General features: G+C 52.3%; 6 protein-coding genes across 6 annotated transcripts; 2 read left to right on the top strand and 4 right to left on the bottom strand.

The window, feature by feature from the left end:
- Positions 1-999: 999 nt before the first annotated feature.
- On the bottom strand, positions 1,000-2,917 carry KRP23_5798 (uncharacterized protein; the record flags this gene model as incomplete). Its single annotated transcript, XM_067890908.1, has 2 exons — positions 1,000-1,818; positions 1,883-2,917. The coding sequence occupies 2 exons, from the start codon at positions 2,915-2,917 to the stop codon at positions 1,000-1,002; spliced, it is 1,854 nt and encodes a 617-aa protein (XP_067745316.1).
- A 1,123-nt stretch (positions 2,918-4,040) lies between these two features.
- On the bottom strand, positions 4,041-5,111 carry KRP23_5797 (uncharacterized protein; the record flags this gene model as incomplete). Its single annotated transcript, XM_067890907.1, has 1 exon — positions 4,041-5,111. One exon carries the CDS (start codon positions 5,109-5,111, stop codon positions 4,041-4,043), a length of 1,071 nt encoding a protein of 356 aa, XP_067745315.1.
- Positions 5,112-6,023: 912 nt separating this feature from the next.
- Positions 6,024-7,094, top strand: KRP23_5796 (uncharacterized protein; the record flags this gene model as incomplete). Its single annotated transcript, XM_067890906.1, has 1 exon — positions 6,024-7,094. The coding sequence occupies one exon, from the start codon at positions 6,024-6,026 to the stop codon at positions 7,092-7,094; it is 1,071 nt and encodes a 356-aa protein (XP_067745314.1).
- Positions 7,095-7,744: 650 nt separating this feature from the next.
- Positions 7,745-8,806, bottom strand: KRP23_5795 (uncharacterized protein; the record flags this gene model as incomplete). Its single annotated transcript, XM_067890905.1, has 1 exon — positions 7,745-8,806. The coding sequence occupies one exon, from the start codon at positions 8,804-8,806 to the stop codon at positions 7,745-7,747; it is 1,062 nt and encodes a 353-aa protein (XP_067745313.1).
- Positions 8,807-9,610: 804 nt separating this feature from the next.
- KRP23_5794 (uncharacterized protein) lies at positions 9,611-10,666 on the bottom strand (the record flags this gene model as incomplete). Its single annotated transcript, XM_067890904.1, has 1 exon — positions 9,611-10,666. One exon carries the CDS (start codon positions 10,664-10,666, stop codon positions 9,611-9,613), a length of 1,056 nt encoding a protein of 351 aa, XP_067745312.1.
- Positions 10,667-12,471: 1,805 nt separating this feature from the next.
- KRP23_5793 (uncharacterized protein) lies at positions 12,472-13,530 on the top strand (the record flags this gene model as incomplete). Its single annotated transcript, XM_067890903.1, has 1 exon — positions 12,472-13,530. One exon carries the CDS (start codon positions 12,472-12,474, stop codon positions 13,528-13,530), a length of 1,059 nt encoding a protein of 352 aa, XP_067745311.1.
- Positions 13,531-18,929: the final 5,399 nt, after the last annotated feature.

The raw sequence follows: 18,929 nt of genomic DNA, 5'->3' as shown, positions 1-18,929 counted from the left end.
GTCTTCTCCACTGATATGCTCAATGGTGTATCGGATTTCATTCAGTTTCAAACTCCAGCGCTGCAATTTTCCGCGTACATGTTTCTTGATCTCATCGCCCGGAGCGAATATGAAAATCAAGTTGCGGTGATCAGAATATAGGCGGAAACCTTTAGAGCGGATCAGCAAATAGTCCAAGTCCGTCGCAGCTTTAATTATCGGAAAGGCCTCTTTTTCCGAGACGCTCCAATGCTGTGCAGCTCCCTTGAACGTGCCGCTCATGCAGTGCACGAGTTGATGCTGTTGCTCGGTGATGCTAGTCGCAGGATCCCAGTCCTCGACAGCCGTCACGATGATGCTCCAACCCGCGTCGCTGGCGTCCGTCATCAATATGAGCTCATCCGAGTCATCCGGAGTCACCAGCGTGGCTGACTTAGCGAGTAGTTGCTTAACTTGGCCGAAACTTTTACGTTCTTCTGCAGTGAAATCGATCGCGACGCGCGCTGCAACATGCTTCGTCCGCTTAGTCCCTTCCAACGCAGTCTGTAGACGCGCTTGCAGTGGTGCAGCTACTCGAGCAAAATCAACCAGCGCATTGCGCATCCAGCCTGCCGCACACAGAAATTGTTGCAACTCAGCCGCGGTTTTCGGCTCAGGAAGATCAATCAGCGTCTGAATCCTTTCGTGATCATACGCGATCCCGTCCTCTTTAATGATTCGCCCGCACCACTTGACTTCGGTAGTATACAGACAGATTTTATTCAGCCCGAGAAATAGTCTATTCTTCTCCAAAGTACAGTAGACACGGTCAAAAACCGACAAAAATTCGTCTATCGTGTTTGCGTAGATTAGAAGGCCATCAATCCAGGCCAGTACATGCTCGTACAACAGATTCGCTTCACGCATAATCTTCTTAATCGATTGCTGAAAGTGGATCGAGGAGTCCACCGAACCTTGTTGCAGACGCGTAGGCGTGAAAACACCATCTTCTGTCATGTAGGACTGTGACTCTTGACTTACTTAAGCGAGAGCCATTTGCCAAAAGCTTTTCAGGAAGTCAACAGTTTGTCGGTGTTTTTTGTTCTTCGTGTGGTGAAGTCGTGTACTGAGACTGGGCATGGATCCAGCAACAGGTAGCACCTGCTTATTGGGACGACGAAAGTTCACAGCTTGACGAAGTCCTCCTGTTTTTCCTGGCTTCTTCACAGGTCGAGCAGGACTAGCCCATCGACTAGCTTCATTCCGATACACCCAACCAAGCTTCACCAGCGATTCATTGAACGCCTTCATCCACTCGCGCTCCGCGGGTGCGTAGGTGCGTGGCCTGCACCGTATTGGCAGAGTTCCCTCTTTGAACTGAATGACGAACGGCTCAATCTTCGAAGGTGGGTCATTTCCAATCGCGATGCGCCAGATATCGTACCGCATGACAACTTCGAACAGTTCTCTTTTACGCTCTGCAGGGAAACCATTTGCAACAGCTTCGTTGATTAGCTCACAGAGTTGTGCAATAATCTTCTTCTTGTCTGGAGGATCGAAACTCATTGGAGTCTCCGACTCGAACGGATCAAAATCGACAATCTCCTTATTCGCAAGTGCAGAAAGCTGACCTTCAACATCAATTCCTAGTGCCTTCAGTGTGAGCCGGCCCAATAGGAACTCATCTTCTTCCGTCTCCGTGATGATACAGGTCACCTTGCGCATTCGAACCTTTCCTGCAGGCGTGATCAACTCCAAATCCAGCTGAATTGATTCATCACAGCTAATAATTGCGCCTCCCACAGCTTTGCCATCAATCGGCTTCCGTAGGCGCTCAACTTTCACATCCGGACAGGCTTGCTGTAATTCCTCCACAATTCGACGAGGAATCACATTGTACTTCGTGCCATTGTCCGGGAAGTACCACCCCATTGAACGCAACGTGCATCGGTGCGAGGTCTTCACCATCGCCCAACACTCGCTTCATTTTCGACGCTTCAGCGTCCCTGCGTCGATTCATGCGCTCCTTGAACGCTTCTCGAGCAGCCTTCTTTTGCTCATCAGTTGCCGAAGTACAGTCACTAACCCAATGAGTGCCCTTGCAGTGCAGACAGCCTTGAGCAGGTGCAGCATCGCGCTTCTTAAACATCGGTCGTTCGTCCCGTCGATCTTCGCGAGCTGGCTGCAGCTGATCTCCTTTCTGCGATTTGTAGTTGTTGCGATATCCATTGTTGCTGTATGGAGCGGTTTTCGTAGTCCTAGCTGAACCTCTGTCCCAAGTCGAGTGAAAGAGATCAAAGGATTGTTGATTCTTGAGTGCCTCCGCCTTGATCACATCAAACAAGCGTGGTACACTGATCTTCACCGTCGGATCGAGGTCTTGGTACAGCAAAACCTGCTCCTTCAAGCCAGAGGGACGCAGATTTTCAGTCAACAAACGGCATTTCAGCTTTTCATTACCGTCTAGCGCCACACTCAAACCATATTCTTTAATGAGTTCATCAAACTTGTCGAAATAGTTCAAAACCCTGGCCTTCACATCATTCTGGCGAAGATCCATCCTTAGGTGCTGGTTCATGATCGCATGAACATTTGGGATCTGGTCATTCATCATTGTCGCCAAGATCTGATTAATCGCTGTGACCAACCTCCCGTTCGTCATCTCGCTCACTGACATCTTTAGCTCCAATTCACAAAATGTCTTGAGCAAGCGGCGGTGGATGGTGGAGATCACCGGCCTCATCACAGTGGCCAGCGACTCACCCGACTCCTGGCAGCGCGCAATCACTGCCGCCTCGTATAGCTCCCGCTCCCGCCGCCACTTGACGAGAGCTTCGTGCGAGAAACAGACAATCGGAGGTGGCTCCAACGCTGTCCATAGCTTGGTCGTCGGCTGCGACGTATCACCGTCATCTCCTGCGGTGTTCGCCCGACTTCGCTTCTGCTGGGGGCCGCTCATGGCCCGTGTTGGATCGTTGTCCACAGCTAAAGTTAACTTTGTAGTGTCTTTCGACCCTTGGCTTGCTTGAGAATCCTTGCTTGGAGGTGAAATGAATTCTGGTATTCAATGCAGCCGCTGCGGCACGAGCCGCAGTGGTTTCTGTTAGTTTCGCTTTGCTATATGCCTCCTTTCTATGCAATATACAATTGCTCAGAGAGTTCGCCCCTCTCTCATGCTTCTTCATGTCGTTGGTAACGACCGTGCGAAGTGTCTGCTGAAGGCAACCTGTCCCAGGCCGCCACTACATTCGTGCCGTTACCGCCGACAAATGTCACGGGATCAGCGTACTTCTCACGTCGCCAGTGTACAGCGTCGTCGTCGCGCGGGTAGGACGAAGGATCTTGCCGGTCCACTGAAGGTTCGTCAGATCGGCTGGGTAAAAGGCGCAGCAGTTCCGCTTAGAGTGCTAGCGTCGTACTCGAACCCGCCATCCAAGCAGCGCTGCCATCCTTGAGCGCATCGTAAGCCTCGGACAATCCCTTCGGCTTGTTGCGAGGCAACTTGTCCTCCTTTGTCCACCGATTGAAGTCTGGACGTCTGGCACAAGCATGTCGGATTGATTTTCGACCTGCACGTCGTGGTATTTGCTGTAGTCCATAATCTTGGTGAAGTTGATCTCTGGATATGCAGTCCTCCTCACGGTTCTACTGCGTGGGCGTATCACCTCCGTTGTACAGAACGACGTTGCCACCTTCGGTGATGACATCGGTATACGATTCATCAAGGGGTATTGGTCTCCTCTGCAACAGCAGAAACTGCAATGAACACAACGGGGTCAAAGATTTTCATGAGGAAGTGAGAAGAGGTTAGCAAACTTCGAAGTAGGGACTGCATCCGTGCCTTCTGCAAGAATCTTGCAGCAAGATCTAAAAGCTAAAAGCTGGCAACAGTAACCTGATAGCTACAAGTAGAAGTGTGCACGTTTGCAGTTTTGTTAGTAGAGACAACGTTGCTGCAGACGTCAACGTCAGTGTGTTGCATGTAGTTTGAACCGAAGCTCTTATTAGGTAGTATCTGATTTGTTAACCCGTCAGATGTGAAGGCGTCAAAGCCTATTCACAATCTCCATGAGCGCAACATCTCACAGACCGGGGTACACGCCAAGGAAGCCCGGAGTCGGCTCGCCCTGCACCTCTCCGAAGTACAGCGAGAACGTCTGCTTCCACTGCTCCACCACCTCGCGGTCCGCCATGAATTTCGGGAACTCATCCACATTTGCCTTGCAAATCTCCCACGGGTGGCTCGAGCCGCTGTTGGGCGTCAGGTCCACACGCACGTTCTCGGCCACGACCGTCTTCTGCACCTCCTCCGAGATAGCCCAGTTCATGAAGAGCTTGGCGGCCGCTGGGTGCTTGGCCTTGCTCAGGATGGCGATGCGCTGACCCCACGACAGATACTCGTTGCCGCCGTCCGTCACCAGCGTCGTGTTGGGCGTGCCCTCCCAGTACGTGGCGACGCCGATGATCTTGTCCTTGGCCGTCACGAGGTCGCTGGCCGTATTGGAGCCGCGGTGGAAGCTGACGTTCTGGTTGGCGAGGTCCTCGACCCAGTTCCAGCCGTACTTCTCCACGTAGCGCGTGTACAAGAAGAGCACGGCGTCGTCGTCATTCGGGTAGGTCGAGGCGATCTTGCCGGCCCACTGCGGCTCCACGAGGTCGGCCGGAGACTTGGGCGCTGCGAGGCCGCCCAGCGCAGCCTCATCGTACAGGAAGCTGAAGGTGAACATCATGTAGGCCATGTAGGCACCGCGCTGGTCGCGGAAGCCGTCGTAGACCTGCGAGAAGTTGGCCGGCTTGTACTCGAGCAGCTTGCCCTCCTGTGCCCAGCGCGGGAAGTCCTGCAGCGTCTGCAGCGCCACGAGGTCTGGCACGAGCGTGTCGGTCTCCAGTTGGTTGTCGATGCGCACGTCGTGGTACTTGCTGTAGTCGACGATGAGCGTAAAGTTGATTTCCGGGTAGGCGGCGGCGAAGGCCTCGTGGAGCGAGTCCTGCTGCGACGCGAAGTCTCCGCCGTGGTACATGACGAGCTTGCCTCCTTCAGCGACGGCGTCGGCGTACAGCTCATCGAGGGTTTTAGTCTCTTCCTGGACGGCGACAGCGGTGGATGCGAGGAGTGCGCAGTAGGCAGCGGCGAGAGGCGCGAAGAGCTTCATGGCGAGGAGTGCAAGTTGTGATGCTGGTACTAGGCTGGTTTCCGGTAAATTGAAGAATGAGGAGCTGGTGCGAGGGCTCTTGCGCAAAGTGATGAAGTAGAGTGTGAAATTTGCTATTCATTTGCCGGTTCACCGTTCGTAAACTTGTCGGCTCACTGTTCGTAAACTGTGCGACAAAAGTGTCCGCCTCTGTTATAAGACGAAATGCCTTGTGATTCGCCCCCGGGGGCCACATCAACGTTATGGCGTCCAGATCCGAACGTCTGAATGCTGTACGATGCTGACTCTGCACGTTGAATTTGTCTCAATCTTGGGTTTTGCCTGCACGCAACTTACAAGGTTACGGGACAGCCTTGGCTTACATACCTTAAATAGGTTATTGGCGGAAAGAAAGCTGCTGGATAGCCTTAACCAAGAGTACATGTAACGGGACGCTGATACGGTAAAATGCAATCAGCCCGAGCACGGGCTTGTGTACAAGTAACTATCGAGGAGAGATAGACCCTCGCATATCCCCAACAGATGACAACACGCCGCTCTGATAGTTAATAAGCTGTTGTACTTAATACGAACAACTTCCACGGATGGTATTAATTGGCAAGGGGGATCTGTATTGATAGATAATCGATCGATTTGCGACATTTGAAATGACGTTAGCACAAAAAGTAAACTGTTGACGTAAACAAAATGCCACGTTATCCAACCCCAACCCGTCCCACAGCCGATCTTTGCCACTGTACGACGATAGCGACCGTTGCAAGTTGCAACGACACTCTCTTCACACCAGCGATCCAGCAAGCGAGTTTCACACTCTACTTCATCACTTTGCGCAAGAGCCCTCGCACCAGCTCCTCATTCTTCAATTTACCGGAAACCAGCCAAGTACCAGCATCACAACTTGCACTCCTCACCATGAAGCTCTTCGCGCCTCTCGCCGCTGCCTACTGCGCACTCCTCGCATCCACCGCTGTCGCCGTCCAGGAAGAGACTAAAACCCTCGATGAGCTGTACGCCGACGCCGTCGCTGAAGGAGGCAAGCTCGTCATGTACCACGGCGGAGACTTCGCGTCGCAGCAGGACTCGCTCCACGAGGCCTTCGCCGCCGCCTACCCGGAAATCAACTTTACGCTCATCGTCGACTACAGCAAGTACCACGACGTGCGCATCGACAACCAACTGGAGACCGACACGCTCGTGCCAGACCTCGTGGCGCTGCAGACGCTGCAGGACTTCCCGCGCTGGGCACAGGAGGGCAAGCTGCTCGAGTACAAGCCGGCCAACTTCTCGCAGGTCTACGACGGCTTCCGCGACCAGCGCGGTGCCTACATGGCCTACATGATGTTCACCTTCAGCTTCCTGTACGATGAGGCTGCGCTGGGCGGCCTCGCAGCGCCCAAGTCTCCGGCCGACCTCGTGGAGCCGCAGTGGGCCGGCAAGATCGCCTCGACCTACCCGAATGACGACGACGCCGTGCTCTTCTTGTACACGCGCTACGTGGAGAAGTACGGCTGGAACTGGGTCGAGGACCTCGCCAACCAGAACGTCAGCTTCCACCGCGGCTCCAATACGGCCAGCGACCTCGTGACGGCCAAGGACAAGATCATCGGCGTCGCCACGTACTGGGAGGGCACGCCCAACACGACGCTGGTGACGGACGGCGGCAACGAGTATCTGTCGTGGGGTCAGCGCATCGCCATCCTGAGCAAGGCCAAGCACCCAGCGGCCGCCAAGCTCTTCATGAACTGGGCTATCTCGGAGGAGGTGCAGAAGACGGTCGTGGCCGAGAACGTGCGTGTGGACCTGACGCCCAACAGCGGCTCGAGCCACCCGTGGGAGATTTGCAAGGCAAATGTGGATGAGTTCCCGAAGTTCATGGCGGACCGCGAGGTGGTGGAGCAGTGGAAGCAGACGTTCTCGCTGTACTTCGGAGAGGTGCAGGGCGAGCCGACTCCGGGCTTCCTTGGCGTGCACCCCGGTCTGTGAGATGTTGCGCTCATGGGGATTCTTTACATGCACAACAAGTAAATAGACTTTGAGGCTTTGCCATCTGACGGATTGACAAATTTCTTCAGCGTTGCAGTCTTCATTAAGTATTATCCATGGTAATACATACAAGTCTTGGTACATGGTTGATCAGGAATGGGGCTCCTGCTCGTTGAAAGATGCTTCATCAAAAATACTGAAGTACTGCATAGTGTCTCTTCGTATTCACCCAAGTCATGAAATCGACTGCAACAGGGCGTCTGACCAGTCTCGCTCTCGATACTGTACACCGGGCTTCCCTCGGCAGCGTAAATGATGATTTTCGTATCGTGAGCTTCCTGCCTTTGCAAGATTTGATGCAACAAACCCTTTGCTAGTAGTTACCATCACATTGGTAAGTTTTGCGAAAAGCGGCGGCTTTCCGAGTATAAGCTTTTACATCCAAGACTGCAAAAAGTGAGCAGGATTGCTTGCCTTTCACTTTGTCAGAATGACTTCATTTGGTTCGCAGAATTCATCGGATCATGTTGATTTGTAGTTTGATTTGTACACACACAAAACAGCCACACGTCGAGGTTTAGATTGAAACTCTGTCGAAAAAATGATGCCGGAATCGGATCGGCTATCGTTAAACTGCCACCGACACTCGCCTACAGACCAGGGTGGACGCCAAGATAACCCGGCGTGGGCTCACCTTGCACTTCACCAAAATAGAGAGCAAACGTCTGCTTCAGTGTCTCCACCTTTGTGCGATCTGCCATGAACGCAGGGAACGCGTCCAGGTTAGCCTCCGGGATCTCCCACGGGTGACTCGACCCAGACGGAGCGATATCGGTGCGCACAGTCTCCATCACCACGGACTCCTGCACCTCCGTGGACACAATCCAGTTCATGAAGAGCTTGGCAGCCGCTGGGTGATTGGCCTTGTTTAGGATAGCAAGCCGCTGGCCCCACGTTAGGTACTCGGTGCCGTTGCCGCCCACGTACACGATCGGAGACGCCCCAGCGTAGGTACCCACACCAATGACCTTCTCTTGGGCCGTCACGAGGTTGTTCGCAACGTGCGAGCCGCGGTTAAAGCTGACGCTCTGGTTAGCCATGGCGGCAGCCCAGTCCCAGCCGTACTGCTCCACGTACAAGTGGTAGACGAACAGCACAGCGTCGTCGTCGTGGGGATACGACGACGCAATTTTGCCAGCCCACTGCGGGTCAATCAGGTCTGCCGCAGACGTTGGCGCCACCACCTCTCCAAGGTTACTGGAGTCGTAGATGAAGCTGAAGGAGTTCACGCCGTACGCAAGCCAGGCGCCATCCTGGTCCTTGAGCCCGTCGTAAATCTTGGAAAAGTTGGCTGGTTTGTACTCGAGCAGGTCACCCGCCTTAGCCCAGCGAGGGAAGTTTTGCACAGTCTGTAGCGCGGTGATGTCGGGCACAAGTGTGTCCGTCTCCAACTGGTTGTCGATGCGGACGTCGTGGTACTTGCTGTAGTCCACGACCATCGTAACGTTCACACCGGGGAATGCATCCTCGAAAGCAGCCTTCAGCGAGTCTTGCTGGGTGGGAGTGTCTCCTCCGTGGTAAAATACGAGTTTTCCACCTTCGGCGATCGCATCCGCGTAGAGATCGTCAAGCGTCTTGGTCTCTTCTTCGACAGCAAAAGTGCACGTGACGAAGAGGGCAGCCGCAGTGGCGATTGGAGCGAAGAGCTTCATGCTTACAAACGCACGTCACGGTTGAGTCGACAGCAGGAAATTTGAGAATGAAAAGGAGAACCGGACTTGCCTGATGCGAAGCAAAACATCGTCGTGGATGGTTCTCCGGTGTGGATTATCTCACCGACAGCGTACAGTACCCCTCAAAGGGATTCCCCTTGCTTTGTTGAACTCTTTGCTGATCTGCTCCTCCGGAGCTGCAGCTGGACCTCGCGACAGCACAACGCTTATACATGTGCAGGCTGCGAGCCAGGGTACGGTATGCGCTCCACATAAAGGTGGTTGCTCTCGAGCTGAGGAAATTGCAAGCCATGACATCGACAATATATTTCCGAAGCAAACGGCAAACAAGTTTGAAACGAACAACCACAGCCATCGTCAATCTACAAACTTTATAATCGATCTACATGTCTGGACAACCGACGATAGGAGACCAATGTCAATGTGAGTTGATCGGTTGACGATGGCGATCTGTTGCCGGTGCATGTTCGCGTGACGTGACCCCCATCTATACTGTGTGGCTGTAGGCTTTTTGATCCCACCATCGGGTGCATCCGTCTACTGAAAGAAAGCTGTGGGACACTTTTTGTGGCTAAGATGAAGGGTACGTCTCGAGCGCAGCGTGACGATGGTCAAAGAATACATCGCTGCAGCCTGCAGTGCAGGGCTGTCTGCAAAACACTCAAAAAGCCCACCTACACAATCGATAAGGCACTCAGACAATTGTATTGAGCAATCCATTTAGGCAATCCTATCGCTGGAGCTGCGACAGCTGCAAGCTGCGAACACCGATACGGAGGGTAATTACAAACCAGGGTGCAGACCGAGAACGCCGGGGCTCGGCTTTCCCTGCACCTCGCCGAAGTACAACGCGAATGTCTGCTTCCACTGCTCCACCTTGGCGCGGTCCTCCATGAACACCGGGAAGGCAGCCATGTTGGCTTCCGGGATGTTCCAGGGCTTCTCAGTGCTGATGTCTGTGCGAACGCTCGAAGACACGACCGTCGTCTGCGCCTCCTCCGAGATGGCCCAGTTCATGAACAGCTTGGCGGCAGCAGGGTGCTTGGCCTTCGAAAGAATGCCAACGCGCTGACCCCAGTTGAGGTAGTCCGTGCCATTGCCGCCCACAAACACAATCGGGGCACCGCCACCACCAGTGCCCACGCCAATCACCTTCTCTCCCGAGCTCACAAGTTCACCGGCGACATTCGATCCGCGGTTGAAGTCGATATCCTGCTGGGCCATCTTGGACACCCAGTCCCAGCCGTACTTCTCAACGTAGCGTGTGTAGAGGAACAGCACAGCATCGTCGTCGTGAGGGTACGACGAGGCAATCTTGTCGGCCCACGTCGGATCCGTCAGATCAGCCGGGGTTGCTGGAGCAGCTTGGCCACCGAGAGCGCTTGAGTTATAGATGTAACCGAACGAGAAGATGGTGTACGCCATCCAGGCACCATTCTTGTCCTTCAACGAGTTGTGGATCTTGGAAAAGTTGGCGGGCTTGTATGGGAGGAGCTCGCCAGCCTTGGCCCAGCGAGTGAAGTCCTGCAGCGTCTGCAGAGCCACCACGTCAGGCACAAGTGTGTCGGTCTCGAGCTGGTTGTCAATGCGCACGTCGTGATACTTGCTGTAGTCGACCACGGCGGTGAAGTTGATCTTCGGGAAGCGCTGGACGAAGGCATCATGCAAACCGTCTTGCTGCGTAGGGGTATCACCGCCGTGATACAGGACAAGGTTGCCACCTTCGGCCACAGCGTCAGCGTAGAGCTCGTCGATGGTCTTGGACTCGTCAACGGATTTGGCTGCGGCACCACCGACTAGAACGGCGGCAGCGACAAGGAGTGGGGCGAAGAGCTGCATACTTGTGAAAGGCTTGAGACGAAGACGGCAAGTTTGCGAATGGCGAAACTAAAGCTGATCGACTGTCATTGCAACACGTTTTAACAGGAGGAGAGCCCTGCCGCGACCAGCGATCACTGCACTGGTGGTAGGTAACTATTGCCGTAATGCCAATGCTGTAACCCCTTTTGGTCAACCGACCCTCAATCCAGTCTGTGCAGTTTGGTGTTCAGGCTGCAACCTGATCCTACCGCCATTTCTTGGGAGCCTGATGAAGGTGGACAGACTACATGTAGCAAATATCCGGACAAGCTAAGCGTGACAAGGTCAAGTTGCGAGCTGCAGCCAAACGCAAACCTTGATACCTTCGTCAGAAACAGTTGTGTGCTAACGGAAATCACGGCAGCAACGTTTAAGTAAACAGCGCCTGCCAGTCGGGCCTTTCCCGTTCGGATCCTGCCAGTCGAAACCAACAAGAAGCGTGCCTGTCTGGCTTACGCGATACCCCTGGTAAAATACGGGACCATGAGAGCGACCACCACCGCGATGGACTCTGGCAAATCTCAAGCGGTTCATCTGCGCCTGGCGAATTTCGCAAGGCAGTCTTGCTTCTGCTGCACATCCCAGTCGTTTTCTTATCCCCCCCTTGCAAAGATCTGCTTACCAGATACACACAACGATTTGCGGGCATACACGCCGTCTTGATGATTCTCCCCGCAGCGTTGCCGAGAAGCAGCACCGCTGCAGCAAAATAACTTAGATGCAGATCTCAGATTCGAAGCTTTATTCGTCTGAGTGCCTTGTACTACACGGTGCAAGTTTGGCGCCATTGAAGCTGCGTTCTTTTAGTGAAGATCGTCAGGACTGCCTTGCTGCTCGTGTTGTTGCGTACGTGTACAGTACTCATTTTTGTCAGTCTGTCCAGCGTTGAAGATGAAGGCGAACCAAGCAAAAACGGAGCTGTACGCCCACGTAATCTCGCACCAAAGGAAAATGACGAGCTGTTACCAGCTCCGTCGATTGGTCTCTTCGATGAATTGTGCATTGCGAACAGTGAAATCGCTAGATTTTTGTTTTGTTAGTTGGCGGGAAATACCTTGCGCTACCTCCCGCTGGAAATATAATACCACCTATCCATAAAGGTTGCCGAGGAGATGCTTGGATGCGTACATTTGCTGCTACACTGTCGACATCCTAAGACTTGTTCAGCGTTTGATACAAGACTCAGCTGTTCCTCAGTCGAGGTTTGTGTGGAGAAATTTGTCTGGGGTGTACCTCACCTAGCGGCTTCTGCAAGCATGACAGTGGAAGCAGACGTTCGCCCTGTACTTTGGTGAAATATAGGTTCGGATGCGTCGGTGTTGCTAGCGTTCACTTTTGTTTTCCTTGGTGGTGTCCCCTAAATCTTTTTCCCCCTAAACAATGTTTGGTAAAAGCATAACCGGGTGCAGCTGACCGTGGATTGGTGGTGGAGGCAATCGGAGATGTCGTTATTCTCCAAACGCTCCGATCTGCCAGCCCTCCATAGATTCACTGCGATGTACTGAGCATACTACCGAGTGGTCCAGAGTGACCTGCAATTCCGTTGTACTTATGCGTCATGTCGTTTGTCGAAAGAGATGTACATGTTGTACCGTATCGAAGTAAATCGTCGACAACCGGCCACCAGAACGATTCGGACAACAAGGATAGATAATGTTACTACGCCGCTGGTGATAGCATAACCCACGCTTGAACAACCAGCACCTCGCAAAGAGGAGTCTCATTCTCAAATTCACTGTCCCCGCATCAAGTTGTTCAAGGCGGCCGGGTTAAAACGACTAGTGATGCAGCTCTTTGCTCCGCTCCTCGCTGCCTTCACCCTGCTCTCTTCTGGTATCACAGCCAAGACCAAATCTGACGAAGAGGCGAAGACTATCGACGAACTCTACGCTGACGCTGTGGCTGAAGGGGGCAACCTTGTCCTGTATCACGGCGGTGATACTCCTACCTCGCAAAACACTCTTCATGATGCCTTCGTCCAGCGCTTCCCCCAAATCAATTTTACGGTGGTCGTAGATTACAGTAAATACCAAGACGTGCGCATCGACAACCAGCTCGAGACCGACACACTTGTGCCTGACGTGGTGGCTCTGCAGACGCTGCAGGACTTCACTCGCTGGGCCAAGGCTGGCGAGCTCCTCCCATACAAGCCCGCCAACTTTTCTAAGATCCACAACTCGTTGAAAGACAAGAACGGCTCTTGGGTGGCCTACTCGATTTACTCGTTCAACTTCATCTACAACACGACCGCGCTGGATGGCCAGGCAGCACCGGCTAGTCCGGCCGATTTGGTGGATCCGAAGTGGGTCGACAAGATCGCCTCATCGTACCCTCACGACGACGACGCAGCGCTGTTCCTCTACACACGCTACGTTGAGAAGTACGGCTGGGACTGGGTGTCCAAGATGGCCCAGCAGAATGCCAGCTTCAACCGCGGCACGAACGTGGCGCGCGAACTCGTGACTTCGGGGGAGAAGGTGATTGGTGTCGCCACTAGTGCGCGTGGCAACTCTCTGGTGTTCGTCAACAACGGAACCGAATACCTCAGCTGGGGTCAGCGCGTTGGCATTCTCTCGACGGCCAAACATCCCGCCGCCGCGAAGCTGTTTATGAACTGGGCCATCTCGGAAGAAGCGCAGACGACGGTAGTTTCCTCCAGTGTACGTACTGACATCAACACGAACAAGCCCTGGGATATCCCGGAGGCCAACATGGCTGCTTTCCCGGTGTTCATGGAGGACCGCGCCAAGGTGGAGCAGTGGAAGCAGACGTTCGCCTTGTACTTCGGCGAGGTCCAGGGCAAGCCATCGCCTGGCTGGCTCGGCTTGTACCCCAGTGCCTAGGCAAAAGGTGAGGGAAATTTTGATACTATCCTACATAGCTCTAATCAAATGTTTTGTCACCTTCATCCTTCGTTGGTTTGAGTTAGCTTTCCTAGTCACCCGCATCAACAACGGAGAGCGCAAGAGCGACATCAATGAACCTTCCGTGGCGCTATTCGACGTGTTTTTTCTTCAACTGAAGTCTGTTTCGCAGCGATTTCCGTCCCAGGTCGACCAGGTTGACCGTGTCCGCACTGCCAGTGGATAGTTGCGAATCTCGATGGATAATTCAGAAATATTGTTTGCAATGTGTTTTCAGCAATAATATTAATTATAATACGAGATCGGTAAAATATTATATTGTAAAAGTCATTGCAATATGACAATAAATATTGTTGCAATAGTACTTAAAACCACAAGTATTGTATTTCAAACATCAAATCTTTATCGGTCTTACACTTAAGTATGCCCCAGAGGTTCGGTTTGGCAAAAATAGTCATGGCAATAATAAAACGTATTTATTGGTAGTATGGCGATTATTTTTTCCGCTTATGACTTTTTATTTTCGAGGAAGCATGGTAATAAATAAAAACGAAGCATTACTGACTTTGCATCTGAGAGAGAGAGAGAGAGAGAATGAGCTCCGTTGCTTAGACGGCTTCATCATTGATGACGAAGGGCTGGATAAATTATACACCAGTGTATAAATAATATTAATATCTCCTGATCTGACATAAATAAATTAATGTTGTTATGCCATTCCTATTGGTCATAAGATATGCTGGTATTACTGCCAATTAGATGAATGCGTGCACTATATTAAGAGATCGTATGCTGGATGATGTGGATAATTTGACTGGAGGACGCGAGCTGGGGCGACTTAGCTCTCTCGTCCTCCTCACTTTGGAACTGACAGCCAACTACACATACACATATTTCAGATACGTACCAAAGATATAGTCATAAGCAGCCATCATACGAGGAGTGGCTAAGTGCTTTGGCTCGATAAATTCTCTCTTGAAACAAGGAAGAGTACACCATGTGGCGGTATAAGATCCTGACCCACATTGCGAAACTGGACCAAGAGTATGACCGAGAGTTGCTGGAAAAGGACCAACCAGCTGCTTATGTACTCATGGTGGACTTCTTGGACAGAATGCGAGAGAAGCCGATCATAACGGTTGAGGGGAATCTCTCTCAGAAAGTGGCTGAGATGTTGAACTTGTTCAATCAGGCGTTACTCAATGCCGTTCTGTCGGTTCAGGAAGACTCCCTGTGACATCTGGAAGGAGCTTGAGCAGAAGTACGGGCTGGTGACGCAGGGGGAGTAATTGATCTACGGCGCCAGTGTGAGCGGCTGACCGCGGTCAACTAGATCGACCTCAGAACCCTGTTCTCCCAGCTGTAGAACGATTCACAATCGAGAACATCGAGGCCAGCTTGCGGCGTATTTTTGGCGAGCGTTCAAGGAAGGAGATCGACATGTTGACCGAGAAGAGACGCTCCGTGTCGATCAATGTGGCAAAGAAGCACTTGGGAAAGAAGCGTCGCCAGGATGAAACGTCGAGTCAAGGCAACAGTGGGTGTTTCTACTGAATGCTTTCAATGGGCCGTTTCTTGCGTTAATTAACTACTACTACTTTTCGTCCACGCCTCGAACAGTCTTTTAACATGTTTAGTAGCTAGGCGACTTTTGATAACTGGGCGTCGTCAACGTGTACCCCGATCCATCCCCCTAGGCTAGCAGCGGCATTTATTACCCGAGAATGGTCGACATGTACCTGAAGTTAGTGTCGATTAGGTTCTATCCTAGCCTCGCGGAGTCTCAGTAGATTCCGAATACCGATATACCGATATCAGGCGGACAGACAGCGAGGCAACTGTTGGGCTGTGCTATCAGCCTTCCTATCCCAGTATAACCTCTTTAATATGATGCGTGTCTCCCTCTAACTGGCAGCAAAAACTATCATATATCATGACCAATACGAATGTAATAACACTCCCACTAAGGCTTGTACAGTCTCCTTTATCTCATAATACTTTCACATCTGAGACAGCGTCAAACAAAGTATACTTATCAACCAAAGTACGAATCGCCGTTTAGGCACCTAATTCGAAAGCTGGGTATCTCCTCTTCATTTTGAGTCCATGCATGTCTTCTAGAACCATCGTGCCCAAAAGTTAAGAGCTCATGAAAAAGATGCCTCCATTTTCGTCGCTGGAATAGATTTTTTGTGTGCGTAATTGGGGTAAAATTGGCCTGCGGATCCGATAATGCCCTCCATTTTAGCCAATTCGTCCTAGATCACTCTTAAACCTCTACATCCACCCACAGTGTCAGTTAGTGACATACGCAGGAAATAGGTATCATTTTGAAAATCCACCTGGAGATAGGTATCAGGATGTTTTACTCAGTGTTGGCTGACTATCAGTTCAGCCCTACACTACACCAGACTTTGTTTGGCGGCCTTTGCACTTCTTGTTTTGTTCACCTGAGTCCTCACTGTCTGTGTCTTTCCCTCGGCGAGCTTGATTAGCCTTGGCCGTGATAGCCATCGCAGCTCGGTGCTCTCAACGTGCTTGCTTCGTTGACTTTGCATTGCCCCCCTGCTGTTTCGATGGTGCAGCGTACATCGGATCTGACTGGAACTCCTCTGGTACATACGGCCGGATCAATCGATACGTTTGGCCTACCTTCTCCGCATTGATGGGAGGCACCGGCAGTGGCTCCAACAAGTGCTTGAACATTCGGTCGATCTTGCTGACCTCCGCCATCCTACCGTCGATCTTTCGACGTAAATCCTTTTGCACAACTGCACCGCTGGGGTCTGTCTTACACATCACGACGCCGGGCTTCGATGCATCCATAGAAAACATCTGAAACCTAAGCAAACCGAGTAGATCCTTATGCTCACTCACCAGCGGCTTGTAGCTCTCGAAGAATCCGTCATCACGAAATACGTACACCGTCCTGTTGAACACGGCAGCATCCTTCGCAGCGGTCAATATGTGGCCCATGGTCCAGCAGTCCTGGCGCGCCAAGTACTTGTGGATATGGCCGAACCCTCTATCACGCGAATTCCTGGTGAGTCCTTTAATAAAGAACTTGTAGTCGACGCTTTGTAGAACCCCCATTTGCACTTGCACGAGCAAGAACTTGACCACGAGGTTGTTCTTATTCTAGCCAGAACAGTTGTCGGCGTACACCACGAGCCTCTTTTTTCCTGCAGGGAGGATGACGGTGAGGATGAAGTGGTGCAGCATGGAGGTAATCTGATCGCTCCCCTTACCACTTACCGTCTCGTCGTAAACATAGTTGAACTGCATGCCTTCATTCTCGTAAAATATTCCAAACACGTAGACTGCAAATAGCGAGCAGAAATACCATTGTGAGGGTGTCGAGGAGACAGAAGGGATCGTCAAGTTCTACAAATAGTCCACGACGATAACGGCAACGCCATCACAACCATCCGAGTTCACCAGAAGGGCTCTGTCTCCCTTGTACTCCTTCCTGCGTTGTGACAATAAAGCAAAAATATACCAATATCCATCATAGTTAGCCAGAAGTAAATAAAAAAAAATGTTATCTATCTCCCCATACAAACTTGCCTCATCTTGCGAGCCGACTCGGTGTGCAGCCCCAGTTCTTCCATCTGCTCAGCTGTTCCCCCGCGTTGCATTCGTGGCTGGTAATGGAGCTCAGATCACATACATTAGATTGCGGCGACCGGACTCGTATCAAAGGGCAATGAAGCTTCAACAGCTTCCTCATGGTAGATCTTGCAGGCTCCCGGACGCGCAAGCGAATCTCCTCAACATACGCGTGCATCTCGTCGTAGATAGAATCCGATGTGAAGCTGGCTGGCAGCATCGTGTAATCTTCTCGACTGTAGTATTTCTTGATCATCCCATCTATTGTCTTCTGGATCCGCACACGAACCGGGACGGCTCGCCAACTTCCGCCGCAAATTCCTGAACCCACTTAACTAGCCAGACGAGATCGACGGTGGCTGCGTGTTTATTTAGCGTATTCCCGTGTGATTTAACAGCAATGCTGCGTCCCGCGCTCGTTGTTTGTACTTCTGGATGAGGGCGGTTGACCCAAGACACCTGGCGAAAGAAGGGCGACAAGATCGACCAATAAATGTGTGGAGAAGTGACCAGAAGTTTTGGGAGATGGATTGATCGTGTCCGACCAGGTGATTGGTTGATGGGTACGGATGGATGGCTTTGGACCTGGGATGGGCGGCATCAACGGTCGGACGACCGGATGGTGGATGTGAAGACCATCATTCCGATCTTGGCAGATTTGGTCGCGGTACCACATGTTGGGTACATGAGTTCAGATCAACCGATCGGATCAACATGGGTTCCGATCGACCGATCAGATTGACATGGGTACAAATCAGCCGATCAGATCAGCACGTACCACAAATACCGGCACATCGGAGGTCCAAGAATGTCAGCAATCATGAGATACGCAAGAGAGATGGGGGATAGGCACGTAGTTCTAAATGGATAAACAGAGAGAGATTTTCCTTGTAGCACGCAAGTGGTCTTCCGAATTCCGGGGAAGGAAGTATATTGGCCTATCCGACGACCGGACAACCACCTGAAGTGACTCAAGCGAGAACGCGGAAGCCCCTGGATAGCTTGGCCAGGTGCGCTCCCTTCTCTCTCCAACTCATCAAGACCCCGCCATAGGAGGCGGCAAGCATCGAAAGGACCCCGTAAAGGACACCCCCCGTGATCGATCACATACGATCATCACCCCAACCGACTGCTGCGTGAAGCATATCCGCGTGGCAGCCAACCACCCCCATCCCTGAAGGGCCCTCAAGCCCCAGTTCTGCCCTGCTCACCACTGACTTCCCTCGCGTGATTACCGGAAGAGCGTAACCCGCCCAAGCCGTCGGGTACACAAGGTGAGCTGTAAGGTCAAGATCCGCCGGGTCAACGGAGTACCCCCTCCGACAGTCGGCAGTCCGGGCAACCGTTGGTGAGTTGCGATCGCGTCAGCAATTTCGTGATCCCGCTCCACCACAATGGTGCGCGTGCCCGGATCTTCTGGTAACTCACAGGGATTTCACCGTGAGTCTACTCAAGAGGATGTCAAGAGCAAGATAGAACCAGGAATGGAGTCGTCGACGGAAGATGGATCGCCGTCGACGGCGCTGAAAGCGCCAGGATCATCTGATCGACAGAGTGCCGGGAGGAGCTCTGACGATGCGAAGGAGGCGGGTTCAGAAATGGACCTAGAAGAGAAGCCTTACCCCCCTCCCCAGGCCCCTACGGGGGCCCCCGCGGATCACGATGCGAATCGTGATCCGCCGGATGAAGGTCCGACGGTGAAAACCGAAGGACTTTCATCCACAACTACTCCTCCAACCTCTCGATCGGCACCGAAGAAGAAGTCGAAG

Source organism: Phytophthora ramorum, assembly GCF_020800215.1.
Source record: "Phytophthora ramorum isolate Pr-102 chromosome Unknown Phyram_PR-102_s0005, whole genome shotgun sequence".
NCBI lineage: Eukaryota > Oomycota > Peronosporomycetes > Peronosporales > Peronosporaceae > Phytophthora > Phytophthora ramorum.
This window is presented reverse-complemented; position numbering and strand designations above follow the sequence as displayed.